The sequence below is a fragment of the Ranitomeya variabilis genome, chromosome 2 (assembly GCF_051348905.1).
Source record: "Ranitomeya variabilis isolate aRanVar5 chromosome 2, aRanVar5.hap1, whole genome shotgun sequence".
Lineage (NCBI taxonomy): Eukaryota > Metazoa > Chordata > Amphibia > Anura > Dendrobatidae > Ranitomeya > Ranitomeya variabilis.
Window position 1 is genome coordinate 168,461,777 of NC_135233.1, and position 14,132 is coordinate 168,475,908.

The window sequence follows — 14,132 nt, forward strand, 5'->3', positions numbered from 1 at the left end:
TGTGGTTATTTCTATTTCAAATGTATTTACCGTATTAAATTTTGAATTTTAAAAGGGTTGAAGGGTAGGAAAGGTTACATGTAACGGTTACGGGGGAGGGAAAGGTAACATCATTTACAGAACTCAAGTTTTAGAATGTGACATTAATAAACACTTTAAGGAGACATATGTATCATGTACAGAAATAGAATAATAAACATAATACTGGATACAACTGGATGTCACAAAATAGGTCTTGACCACAATTAAAACCATATGTTTAGCATTATATTAGAATAGTCTGTTGAAAAAAGAATCAATAGGTAATCTGAAAAAATGAAGCAGAAATAAAGTTTCCTTAATACAATTAAGACTATGGATCGGGGAACGTTCGATTCCAACAGTCACATTTCCTGGAATATTTGGCAAGGCAATCATTATTGATGGTAAATCTCCATTCCAGGGAACTATGTAAATGAAGTTTGTCCACAATGTCAGAGAATTTTGGCACTTCTGTTTTTTTCCCCACCAAGAGGCCAGAGAATTTTTGACCACTAAAAAAAAAAAATATGAATTATGGCGAATTTAAATCGATGGGTCAATGTCTTCCAATTCAATAGAAAGAAGTGCCATCTGGGGGGTGATCAAAAGATTTCTATTAGAAAGAAGGTTTATATGCAATGATACATTCTTCTGTAAGTTTTTTAATTTTCTGACAGCTCCAAAATATATGAAGCAAATTGCCAGGGAATCCACAATTTCTGCAACAAAGAGGGGAGTTTTCATGATTTATATGTGAAAGTCAGGTTGGAGTGTAATACCATCTTACTAACAACTTGAAAAAGGATTCGTGAAGTATCATGGATATATTAGAGGCATAAGTATATTTAATGGCGTTTTCCCACTGTTCCGCATGCAATGTGATGTTTAAGTCAGACTCCCAACGAAACAAGTATGCATTTTTATATTTTTATATTTATATCCCTGTTAAAATAGCCATATACATTTTTAATACACCATAGTGTTTTGTGATTACCATTACTAACTACCGTATATACTCGTGTATAAGCCAAGATTTTCAGCACATTTGTTTGTGCTGAAAACGCCCCCTCGGCTTATACACGAGTCATTGTCCCAGGGGCTCGGCGGGGGAGGGGGAGCGTCAGGAGCTGGCGGCTGTCACATCATACTCACCCACTCCTCGCACGATCGCTGCAAGTCCTCCCTGCATCACTGTTGTCCCGGTGAGGCAGCTCTTCCTGTGTTCAGCGGTCACGTGGTACCGCTCATTAAAGTAATGAATATGAACGCGTCTCCTCTCCCATAAGCATGGAGCGCATATTCATTACTTTAATGAGCGGTACCAGTGACCGCTGAACACAGGAAGAAGCTGCCATCAGGACAGAGATGCAGCGACAGCACAAGCAGGGTGAGGAGGACGGGGGAGGACGGAGAAAGAAGGGGGGAGCTGAGCGGAGCCATGCACACAACAGGGGGGAGGACGGAGGAGCCATGCACACAACAGGGGGGGGCGGGGGGGGAGGACGGAGGAGCCATGCACACAACAGGGGGAGGACGGAGGAGCCATGCACACACAAAAGTTTCCAATTTAAGTGTTTTATTATGGATAAATTTGAGTGTTTTTTTGTTTTTTTTTTTAATCTTGAAAGAAAAACAAACAACAAAATCCAAAGGAAGATTATATTTGTTTGTGATATCACTAAAAGGTTTACCGGTATACAGATATAGGTCTTCAACCTTTTTTATTCCTGATTTAGTTCATATATTCATAATTGAAAATTTATATATTCAATCAGAGAATGGGAAATTTTTAATTTGGTCAAATCTGTTGTATCCTCTACCCAGTTTTGTAAGTATTTTCCATGCACGTATTATAGCTTGAAACACTGGCTGAAGAGGCTCCCTTGTAAGCGATTTAAATAAATGATTAAAAAGTAAGTCTTGTGGGAAGTGTGATTATTTCTGTCTGGTTGTTGTGATGCCATTTTCTTCATGATTTTAGCAAACTGGAAGCAAATGGTTGTCTGTTATAAGGATAAATTGTGTTTGCAAAACATTTGACCCAGCAAATGTTTAGAACGGTCATATTTTGTAATGGGTAGTTGAATCACATTAATAAAGGGAATCTGTCATCCCCGTATATGATCTTTTAAAATGGGCATACAGGAAATAGAGATCTTAGACTAGTCCTACCTATACGCCTCATATTAACGGTCTTGAGTCTGAGAAATGTTATATTCCTTTCTTTAGGTTAATGATTTCTTCCAGGCTTCGGGGCTTGCGGTGTCTGGAAGAAATCCCTGCCTCCTGTCTTCAGTGTAATACTTACCCCCTTCCACTGGCATCCATTACGGCCTCGAAATCCTGCGCCTTGCACTCCCTCAAAAATACACACCTCATCCTCCCTTCTGTGGCACTGCATTCAGGGATCTTCTGTGCAGGCGAGTCACTGGGGCCCCCGATGTGAGCCCGGATAATATGCTCGCCTCCACTTCCTCCCTGCACAGGCATCGCTAGGAACCATGTGAACATGGCCATGACTATACAGGGAGGAAGTGGGGGAGAGCACCTTATCGGCACGCACACCAAAGGTCACTGGAGCAGAACTTGCCGGTGCTTTCACAGAAGATCCCTGAATGCAGTGCCCACAGAAGGGAGGGAGTGCAGTCCCGCAAAAAACAAGCCTTCACATGGCCATTTTGACAGAAAAATAAAAAGTTATGGCTCTGGGAAGAAGGGGAGCAAAGAACTAAAGTGCAAAAACGAAAATACTTCATGAAGGGGTTAATACGAGGCATACAGGTAGGACTAGTGTAACATTTCACATTCTATCACATGTATGCCCATATTAATAGGTCCTAGACATCCCAGGGGGGAGACCGAATCCCTTTAAGAAAAAAATCAGAATCTGATGTCTATAAAAGTGCTGTACATCTTTTGCACAAAATGACTGAAAGTGAGTCGCCAAACTGTGGTGCAACGGCTAAGAGCTGTAGGATTGAATGCATGAGTTCCAGTCAAGAAGTCTTCAGTCTCTGGCAAACTCAAGTTAGACCTTCAAGTTCTTTGCAAACAACACAGCCAACGGAAAGAGATAGATTGGTCTAAGGTGTTGTGGTTGGATGCATCCAAGTTCAATCTGTTTGGTAGTGATGGCATCACTATATATACCGCCTAATTGGAAAATGTAATGATGTAAGGCATCAAACACCTACAGTGAAACATGGTGGCGGCAATGTCATGGTTTGGAGCTGCTTTTCTGCATCTGCCATTGGGTCTCTGCATAGAATTGAAGGAAATACGAATGCTAAAATGTAAAAGAATATAATGGAGAATATAATGCTGCCACATGGTAAAACTAAAGTAGGCAGGGGCTGGAAATTGCAACAAGGCAATGTTCTTAAGATAACATCCAATTTAGTAAAAAAATTGGTTAGCAAAGAAAATTGTTCACCTGTTGCAATAACCAAGCCAATCACCTGATTTAAACCTTTTAGAGGATATTTGGGATAATTGAGGGCAGCAAGTTTGGGCCATTACCCATGGCAAAAAAAATAAATGGTTTGCAGATTTGGAATGGAGCAAGATCCCTCAAGATGTCTTGAATACCTGAGTGGCTTCAATTCCCCCAAGATATTATGCTACAAAATACTAAGCTATGGCACTGTAACAATGAACTACCCTCTATGTTCTGATCAAAAAATAGTGTATGCAAAACTTTTGGCAGTCAGTTTTCTTTAATCAAATGACCATATCTACATTCTAAAGAATTCTGGTTAAAATTAAGGTCTTGCATGATGACAATTTCATGCACTTTCAAATCACCACAAGGAAAATGGCAGCACAACTACCAAACAGAAATAACACACTTAAACAAAATGCAGAACTTTTGGTCACTACTGTACGTACCATCAATGTAATTTACAGCTTGTTGTAAAAAAGAAAATAAGCACAGCTCAGCTGATGGAAAAATGTAAAGCTAGAATAACGACAACAAAATAAAATCGCCACAATAACACGGATCCAAAGTTTTCACTTTGTCTAGTAAGTAAATAGAGTAAGACTTAACAAAACACAACTTTATTAATTGTTAGATGATAGATAAGTTTATCTCAAAATGGCGCCACTGACAAATACAACTCATGCCGCAAAAAAACAAATGCACAGGTCAAAATATGCCCAATGTTTAAAAAGTGTGAAAGTATTAAATAATTCATAATCATCAACATAATAGAAAATGATCATAAAAGAAAATGCCAGTATTAATATTTGGAAACCTAATTAAATGGCTTAAATCAAACTATATTAAAAGCAACAGTTCCAAACCCCCTATCCACAATTCTCACTTCCCCTGCTATAGTTAAGCAAAAACATGCTAATCATCCTTGACTGCAGGCTTACTAATCTGTACGGTATAAATTATTACCTATAGTAGAAGAATCCACTCTCCGGCACTGACTTAAGCCTGAATATTGATTGTGTATCCCTGAGGAAGCCACCTCCTGTGGCGATACAAGTCAGGTCCTCGTTCTCATACGAGCCAATTTAGAACAGTGTTGCTGTTAACCTCTTCTGATATTGCATTATATATAAATTAGTATAGTGCCCATTTACACCCACTTCCCCAAAAGAGAGTTGCATATGCAACAGACATGCCAGTCATATGGGCTGTATCCCAGTGTCAGATTTTGGCCTGGGGAACAGGTTATGGCGCAGTGGGCACATTTTTCAATGTTTTTATTTGTGCGACAAAGATTTATTCTACTCACATTTTATAAATGCAATGATCTTTTGCACATTTTGGGGGTTTTGAGTATTAAAAGGGATGGGCCATTAATATTATAACTTGAAAAACTATAAATAAGTACCGGTGTATCAGAGTAGCAGGTTTCCTTGGGCTTTAGAGAATGTTAAAATTAGCAGAACCTTCTTATGAACAACAAGGATAATAACAGCTAAATAAAAATACATTAAGAGTAGCAATTTCTAGCACAAATAAGCATACGAATAGCCACGAGCGAACGTGCTCGAAAAAGGCGTTATCTGAGCATGCTCGGGTGCTGCTTGTCTTTGGTGTGCTCAAAAAATATGTTAGAGTCCCTGCGGTTGCATGTCTCATATCTGTTAGGCAATCCCTGCATGTGCCGTGAGACATGCAGCTGCGGGGATGCGAGCATATTTTTCGAGCACACAAGACATGGTCAGCACACAAGCATGCTCAGATAACACCATTTTAAGAGAGTACGTTCGCTCATCACTACATATGAACACTTTAGATTTATATTGCCTTATGTATAATCCGTACTTACACCATCAAACTCTATTAAAAATTCAGTTTTTAATCGTCTGCTTGCATCATGTTCTCCTTCTCGCCTTTCACATAAAAGGCTATCAACTTCATCTTTAATGAAAAGAAGAGAGGTAGAATTGAATATACATACAAAAAACTAAAAGACAAATATTTATTAACTTTGTTTTCTTTTTTTAAAAAGATTTTGAGCTTCTGGTAGCCAAGAACATTTTCACACTTACTGAAAGCAGTCACCTGGCACATTATCAAAAAGCAAATAAGCAGCAATTCATACACCAAGACATCTTCATGCAACTTGCATCAAATTGATATTTTTATTAACAAATTCCACAAAAATGTAAATTAGATGCCAATTTGTGACGAAAGCAGAAAATCAGGTATACCATTCTGCCTTAAAATAAAGTTTTCACCCAGGCTTTATTCTTAAAGGGAACCTGTCACCCCGTTTTTTCAGTATGAGATAAAAATACCATTAAATAGGGCCTGAGCTGTGCGTTACAATAGTGTATTTTTTGTCCCCCGATTCCCCACCTATGCTGCCAAAATACCTTACCAAAGTCGCCGTTTTCGCCTGTCAATCACGCTGGTCTGGTCAAAAGGGCGTGGTGAAATGGCTGTTTCTCCCCCACCTCTTGCTTATCGTCCCGACGTTGGCGTAGTGTTTTGCGCATGCGCAACTGCCGAATGCACTGCGCAGCGGCAGACAAAGAGCGCGATCTGCGCTATTCACCGGCTTTTCCGTGGCGGCGGCCATCTTCCTGAGGCCGCGCGTGCGCAGATGAGTGCTCTGCTGCCCGGGGCTTCAGGAAAATGGCCGCGGGATGCCGCGCGTGCGCAGATGGAGATCGCGGCGGCCATTTTCCTGAAGCCGAGTTCGCATGCGTCGCAGCTGTCTAACAGCAACAAGACATCCATGAGCGGGAACTTCAACATATTATTCGGGCACGCCAAAGACACTTCGCACACAACTGTACTCAGATAATGCCTTATCCAAGCACATTCGCTCATCACTATTAACAATGCTTAGTTATTATATGAAAAGTCACTTCTATTTGGCAACTTCTGAAAAATCTCTCACCACCCAAAATAATCCCTTTAAGACACTTGATCTACAATGTTTTGTCTACATGTGTGGGCGATGCCAACATAATTCTGACTCACTTAATTCATGTCCCCTGAACGTTTTTTTATTCCACCTCGCAACCAGAAATGTCATTTGCCTGCACTGCCATGAAATATCACAAACCTCATGCAGAGAAGAAAATTTGGAAAGAACACGATAAAATGCAACAGAAAATAAATAAATGTAACGTTTTTACAGCATTCGGCAGGTTTGGGGTTTTCCTTGTCTAAACTGTAATATGTCCAATCACACAATTTATTCCTTTTTTTTTTTACACGGATCATAAGAGCAAAAATGCAAAAAAAAAAAAAAATCACATCTGAAATGGATATTTCACAGCTACGAAAAAGAGCAGCCATTTATTTCCTACCTATAAAAATTATAGATGGTTGTAGTTCTCTAGCCACAGAAAAGAGGGCACGCACTAATTTTTCACCTTCTCCTACCTAGAAATAAAGGACAAAAAAAAAAACACAAGTAAAAATATATGAAAAGTGTATAGACACATACAGCAGTATACAGCAAAAGGGTGCAAAGTCATAGTTACTCACCGATAACGGTGTTTCTCAGAGCCCATGACAGCACTACCAGAGAGAGGGGATCCGCCCTTCAGGGACAGGAAACCTACAGGATAAAAGGGCGGTACCTCTCCCCTGCATCAGGTTTGTTTACAGAGCATCGGAGGTCCTCCAGGTTGGTCATAACAACAAAAAAAGTATACAATTTATCGTATCTCTTAACAAGTAAAGACCGTGTCTATATGGAAAGCCACTTCACACAAAATAATGTGCTCACCGCACACGTGATGAGGGGGGGGAATAAGCAGGTGCTGTCATGGGCTCTGAGAAACACCGTTATCGCTGAGTAACTATGACTTTCTCAGTCGCCCATGACAGCACTACCAGAGAGAATTTCAGAGATTATTGCTTAGGGAGGGACCACAGCCTGCAGAACCCTTCTTCCGAAGGTCAGATCAGATGAAGAGGCTAGGTCTAAGCGGTAGTGTCTGAAAAAGGTTGAAGGTGATGACCAGGTGGCCGCTTTACAGATTTGATCTAATGGTACCTCCGACCTTTCGGCCCAGGAGGTCGCCATAGCCCTCGTAGAGTGGGCCTTCAGTCCCTCTGGAACGGCGTTTCCGGTGGATGAGTACGCCAAGGCTATTGCGTCTGTTACCCATCGAGCAATAGTGCCTTTAGAAGCTTTGAGTCCTTTTCTGGGCCCCTGGAAGCAGATAAAAAGAGACCCTTCCTTCCTATGCTGCTGGGTGATTTTAAGGTATTGGGCTAGACACCTTTTCACATCTAGTGTGTGGAATTTCTCTTCCTTCTTATTTCTAGGGTCTGGACAAAAAGAAGGAAGTATTATTTCCTGAGATCTATGAAATGAGGATGCAACTTTTGGCAAATAGGCAGGGTCTGTTTTTAGTATAACTCTATCATCCAGGATCTGTGTAAATGGAGGGTTTGCAGATAGGGCTTGGAGGTCACTTATTCTACGGGCCGAGGTCAGGGCTATTAGGAGGGCAGTTTTAAGTGAAAGAATCTTAAGAGGAAGTGATTCTAAAGGCTCGAACGGAGATTCTGTTAGAGCTGACAATACTAAGTTCAAATCCCAGGATGGTAACTTCTGTATAGTTACGGGTTTAGACCTTGCAGCTGCTCTGATGAACCGTACTACCCAAGGGTTGGCTGATATGTTTTCACAGTATAATGCCCTAGGGCTGCTATTTGTACCTTTAATGTACTTACTGAAAGGCCTAGGTCTAACCCTTTTTGTAAGATCTCTAATATTTCAGTGATGGGGACCCCGTCCTGCAACCTTACCCCCGAGGAGGATAGAAATTTTTTCCAGGTTTTACCGTAAATTTTTGTGGTCACAGGTTTTCTACTTTTCATTAGCGTGGACACTAGATTGTCAGAAAACCCTCTTTCCCTCAATAGTGACCTCTCAAATACCATGCTGTCAGATGTAAATTCTCTGACTGAGGGTGGAACACCGGTCCCTGAGACAGGAGGTCCGGAAGATCCGGAAGAACCCAGGGATCGGTGATCGATAGCATCCTCAGCCACGAGAACCAGGCTCTCCTGGGCCAGAAGGGGGCTATTAGGATGAGTCTGGATCTGTCCTGCCTGACCTTCCGCAGGACAGCTGGAATGAGAATGGTGGGGGAAAAGCATACGCAAGTGTTTGTGTCCAGGGAATTGTGAATGCATCCACAGCCTGAGGGTTCCCCCCGGGATCTAGGGAGCAGAAGGCTTCCACCTTCCTGTTGTGAGAGTTGGCAAAGAAGTCTACCACAGGGACTCCCCATAGATCTGTGATTTTGTTGAAGATTCCCTGATTTAGAGACCACTCTCCCTGTTTTAATTGGGTACGACTCAAGAAGTCCGCTTTCTGGTTTTCTACCCCCTTTATGTGTAGGGCCGAAAGGGAAAGAAAGTTGTTTTGAACCAAGCTGAAAATTTCGGAGGTGGTCCTCATTAATGTTTGGGATCTGGTTCCCCCTGGTGGTTTAGGTAAGCTACCACTACTCTGTTGTCCGAGAATACTCGGACATGATGACCTTGTAGCTCGTTTAGAAAGTACAGTAAGGCATGCATTACCGCTCTCAGTTCTTTTTGATTTGAGGAAGACACGAGCTCCCGATTTGTCCATAACCCCTGAGCGATTCTGTTGTCCAGGTGAGCCCCCCACCCTGTGGGACTTGCGTCTGTAGTGACTATCTGAGATGTCTCTATCACCCAAGGAACTCCCTTTGACAAGTTGCTGGGATTTAACCACCAGGCTAGGGAACGAATAGTAAGCAAATCTAGAGTCATGTGACCTTCTAACCGCCCTCCCAGTAGTTTCTGGTTTTTTAAAACGTCCCACTGGAGGGGTCTTGTGTGGAGCTGTGCCCACTGAACTGCTGGAAGACAAGCAGAGAGGGAACCCAGTAGTGACATCGCCTTCCTTAAGGTCACAGTAGGGTTCGCACGTGCTTCTGACACTAAGTGGATTATTTTTTGTTTTTTCTCGTGTGGAAGGAGACACATTTGAGAATTTGAGTCTAAGGTGAGACCCAAAAATTCTTGAACCCTGGCTGGTTCCAGCTTCGACTTTTGGAGGTTCACTAACAACCCCAATTTTTTTAGAATGTCTATGACTCTGTCGCGTTGCTGGCAGCAGAGTTCGGCCGAATTGCTCACAATCAGAAAGTCGTCTAGATACGGAATAATCAAGACGTTTTCCTCTCTCAGATGCGCCATCATCTCTGCTATCAGCTTGGTGAAGACGCGAGGTGCAATTGATATACCAAATGGGAGAGCCTTGTATTGGTATTCCCTTGTCTGTCCTTTCATGACTACCGCCAGTCTGAGGAATTTCTGAGAAGACTTGTGGATGGGGACGTGATAATATGCATCGCTGAGATCTAGAACTATCATAAAACAGTTTGGAAACAGATTTTTTATCGTTGACTTTATTGACTCCATTTTGAACCTCTGGTTTTTTACATAGGTATTCAAGTTCCGTAAGTTTATTATGGTTCGGAAGGTTCCGTCTGGTTTGGGCACCAGGAACAATGGAGAGTAAAATCCCTTTCCCCTCTCCAGAGGGGGGACCTCTTGGATGACAGATTTGTTTAATAGTTTTACTATTTCTAGCTCCAGGGCTTCTTGCTGTAGGGGAGACGACCTCAGCGGTGTTACCACATAATTCCTTGGGGGTAAGGATAGAAAGTTTATGCAAAGCCCTTCTCGTATTAAATTTATAATCCAAGGGCTGGTCGAAATTTTCTCCCAGGCCGGGAGGAATTGATATAATCTCCCTCCCACCCTGGGAGAGATGTCACTTGGAGGGGTTTTTTTTTATCGCGAGGGGAGTTACCAAAAAGGAACCCTCTATCCTTCCTTCTCCCGTCATCCCATCGAGTTTGTTCTCTTGGTGGTCGCCTTTTAAAAAATTTTCTGTTCCGAAAAGGCCGCTTATTATATGTTGGGGCCAGGATGGGAAAACCTTTCTTTTTATCACCCGCTTTTTGCAGGATATCATCCAGAGTTTCTCCAAAGAGAAACTTGCCTTCACACGGGATGGAACAAAGTTTCTGTTTAGTTTGCAAGTCCCCTGGCCAGGTTTTCAACCATAAGGTTCTACGCGCTGCATTTGAAAGGGCTGCAGATTTAGATGTCAATTTAATGGAGTCAGCCGAAGAATCCGCTAGGAACGCCGTAGCTCCTCTAATCATAGGGATAGACTCTAAGATTTTAGTTCTCAGGACCCCATCTCTGAGCTGTTTTTCTAGGTTATCAACCCAGATCATTAGAGACCGTGACGTGCAAGCTGCCGATATGGTAGGCCTTAAGCATCCTCCTGCTGACTCCCAGGCCCCTTTGAGAAAGGTATCTGCTCTCTTATCGAGAGGATCTTTCAGGGTTCCCATGTCCTCAAACGGTAAGGCAAACTTTTTTGAGGCTTTAGCCACCGCAACATCTAGTTTGGGGGCTTTATCCCATGTAGCAGAAGCTTCATCTTCAAAGGGGTACTTCCTTTTAATAGAGGGGACCGATGCATTTTTCCTTTCCGGTTTCTCCCACTCCTTTTTAATTAATGCCTGTATATTTTCGTTAAGGGGGAATACTTTACGTTTTCTTTGAGATAGTCCCCCAAACAATGTCCTGAACAGTTTTATCAGGACGGGGGTCCAGAACCCCCATTGTAGATCTTATCGCCTTAACAAGGCCATCAACCTCTTCTAGGGGGAAACAATGACGACCTCCACTCTCGTTATCCGACGAAGAGGATGAGGAGTCATGCGTATCTGAGCTCTTACTCCCAGAGTAGGAAGGGTCAGAATCCGCAAGGGAAATAGGTTGTTTTTTAGCAATCTTCCCACTTTTAAAGGAATTAAACGCAGTCTCAACTTCCGATTTAATTACGGATCGTAATTCGGAGGCAAAGTTTGGGGTCTCCTCACAGAGGACTCGTTCTATACAAGACCCACATAGCTTTTTATCCAACGTCTGTGACAAAGCTTTTTCACATAGGGGGCAGGTTCTATGCTTCATCTTCCCCGTTCTCTTCCTTGCCTAAGATAAATAGAGAAGGGGAACCCTAATTACAAAAGGTGAACTTTCACGAAGATCACTCACCAATCTGACGCAGCCACAGGTACCAGTTGTGGAGGAGGGGTCGCCTGAGAAGCATCCGTGGGAGGCAGCTGATTTGCCACACACGAGTTTTTACTGCGCTGAGTGGAACGGCTATCAGACCGAGAGCTTCGGTTGCCTGCAGAAATCCGTTTTTCCTGGATGTCCGATTTCTGCCGACGGCGCTGTTGTTGTTGCTGCTGCGGTGGCAGCGGCGGATGGAGCTGCTGATCGCTGTCCTCCATGGTATTACCGTGGAACAGCCTGCAGCCAGGAGCCTCCGTCGCCTTTCCTCATATAAATGCCATTAACCCCCTTCACCTGTGGCTGCGGAAAAGAGGAAGCGTCCTTTTTTTTCTCTCTCTCTCTCTACAGCGCATGCCCACAGCCAGCAACCCGGAAATGGAGTATTCCGGTTCCGGGGCAGCGCCATCTTGGTGCAGTCACTCACAGCGGCGCCCCTGAACCGGAAGTTCCATTACTACCTCCGATGCGGCGCCATCTTGGATTTCGGCATTTTCTTACAGCATGGTGAAGCCCCAGGCTCCCATCAGAGCGGCGGCTGCGCTTCCCCCCGCACACACTACCGGACCCATCAGTCGGAGCTGTGGCGGCTTCGGATACCGGACCAGCCGTGGCAGGGGCGTCCCCGCTGCCAGAAGTCGGACTGGCCGGCCCCGGTCCTCGTCGGTCGGTCTTCACGCAGGTACCGTCCAAGGAGGTTCCCAGTCAGGGACAGGAAACCAAACTGATGCAGGGGAGAGGTACCGCCCTTTTATCCTGTAGGTTTCCTGTCCCTGAAGGGCGGATCCCCTCTCTCTGGTAGTGCTGTCATGGGCGACTGAGAAAAACAGAATACTACACAACACAGCGCTGCACATATATCTGTGGAGTTGCATAATGAATTTGTTCCATGTCGGATATACACCGGATGAAGTCAAAAGAATATAGCATGCCAGAATTTAATATATAATTTTAGATTCTGTGCAAAAGTTTTAGGCAAAATGATGATAGGTAAAAATTCTTTAAGAAACAGAAGCAATATTTAAAATGACCACCCTTAGCCTTCAAAACTGTATCAATTCTAGGCAGCATACTTTCTACAGGTGCCTAAAACTTCTGCACAGTACTAATATAATACAAAACATATTATACACACACACACACACACACCTTCCATACATATGGGACTTACATATTTAGAGGTGAGACTGGCTGCACTTATATTAAAGAAGGTTGCATTTGACTCAGCTGCTACCGCTTTGGCCTGAGAGGTAAAATAGGACAAAACAAATAAGTATAAGTATAACAATCATCAAAATATACGGCAACTAACATACTGCTGTAAATCTTACCAACATAGTTTTTCCATTTCCTGGAGGACCAAAGAGTAGTAGCCCACGAGCAGGCGCTCTAAGCCCAGTGAACAGCTGGAAGAAAATCAAGTAATGACAGATTTTAGGACTAAGAACCTACACATAACTATCCAATATACTTCATGTAATGTGTGTGTGTGTCACAATAGTCCAAAGAAAGACATTTATTTTTAAAGTGAACATTCAAGTTGTAGTAAAAACGTCACTCAGTACAACCCTTGCATCCTGGGGCAATCACTATTCTGACAAATAAAGGCTTCCTTTTGGGCTTTAATGAATTTATCATTTTATTTTTTTAAAATAAAAGACCACAGACCTGAAATGTAAGCATTTTTACACAAGTTTCCTAAAAGGGAACCATAAATCAGATGCCGGCTGCTGGACTGCAGCGAGGTAGGCTTTATTCCAAAACGCTGCAATGTTTCAGAGTACACAACGTTTGAAAGACAGTAAGGATAATTGGGAGAGACCCGACTCTGCGCCAAGTTTTAGTGGACTCTCTTAGGACTGTTTGCTCCAGTTTAAAAATCGGGTTTTCCTGACCCACAGCTCTATTTTCCTCAATACTGTTTTTTAGGCCGTGTTCACACGTTCAGTATTTTCCATCAGTATTAGGCCGGCGTCACACTGGCGAGTTTTACGGACGTAAGAGCGCAGAAACTACGTCCGTAAAACTCGCATTACATACGGCACAATTATTCTCAATGGGGCTGCTCCTATTAGCCGTATATTACGGTTCAGTATTATACGGCTTTCTACGGCCGTACAAAATAGCAGCATGCTGCGTTTGTCAGCGTATTGCGCTAATAATACGCCAATGAAAGTCTATGGGGGCGAGAAAAATACGGATTCCACACGGACCTGCAGTGTGACTTGCGAGAAATACGCATCGGTGTTAGTGAAAAGTCGGTAATTCAATTGCCGGCTTTTTCCTTCTCCTTCACAAACCCGACATGATATGAGACATGGTTTACATACAGTAAACCATCTCATATCCCCCTTTTTTTTGCATATTCCACACTACTAATGTTAGTAGTGTGTATGTGCAAAATTTGTGCACTGTAGCTGCTAAAATAAAGGGTTAAATGGCGGAAAAAATTGGCGTGGGCTTCCGCGCAATTTTCTCTGCCAGAGTGGTAAAGCCAGTGACTGAGGGCAGATATTAATAGCCAGGAGAGGGTCCATGGTTATTG

General features: G+C 42.9%; 1 protein-coding gene across 2 annotated transcripts in view; it reads right to left on the minus strand.

Annotated features, from left to right (window-relative positions):
• Positions 1-14,132, minus strand: part of SPAST (spastin) — a 77,664-nt gene that overhangs the window by 4,219 nt on the left and 59,313 nt on the right. For both annotated transcript variants that reach the window (XM_077283153.1, XM_077283152.1), the window contains 4 exons: positions 12,919-12,993; positions 12,759-12,830; positions 6,805-6,880; positions 5,310-5,401 (listed from right to left, as the gene is read on the minus strand). In XM_077283153.1, coding sequence (XP_077139268.1) covers positions 5,310-5,401; positions 6,805-6,880; positions 12,759-12,830; positions 12,919-12,993 — 315 coding nt within the window. The remainder of the gene's footprint in view (positions 1-5,309; positions 5,402-6,804; positions 6,881-12,758; positions 12,831-12,918; positions 12,994-14,132) is intronic.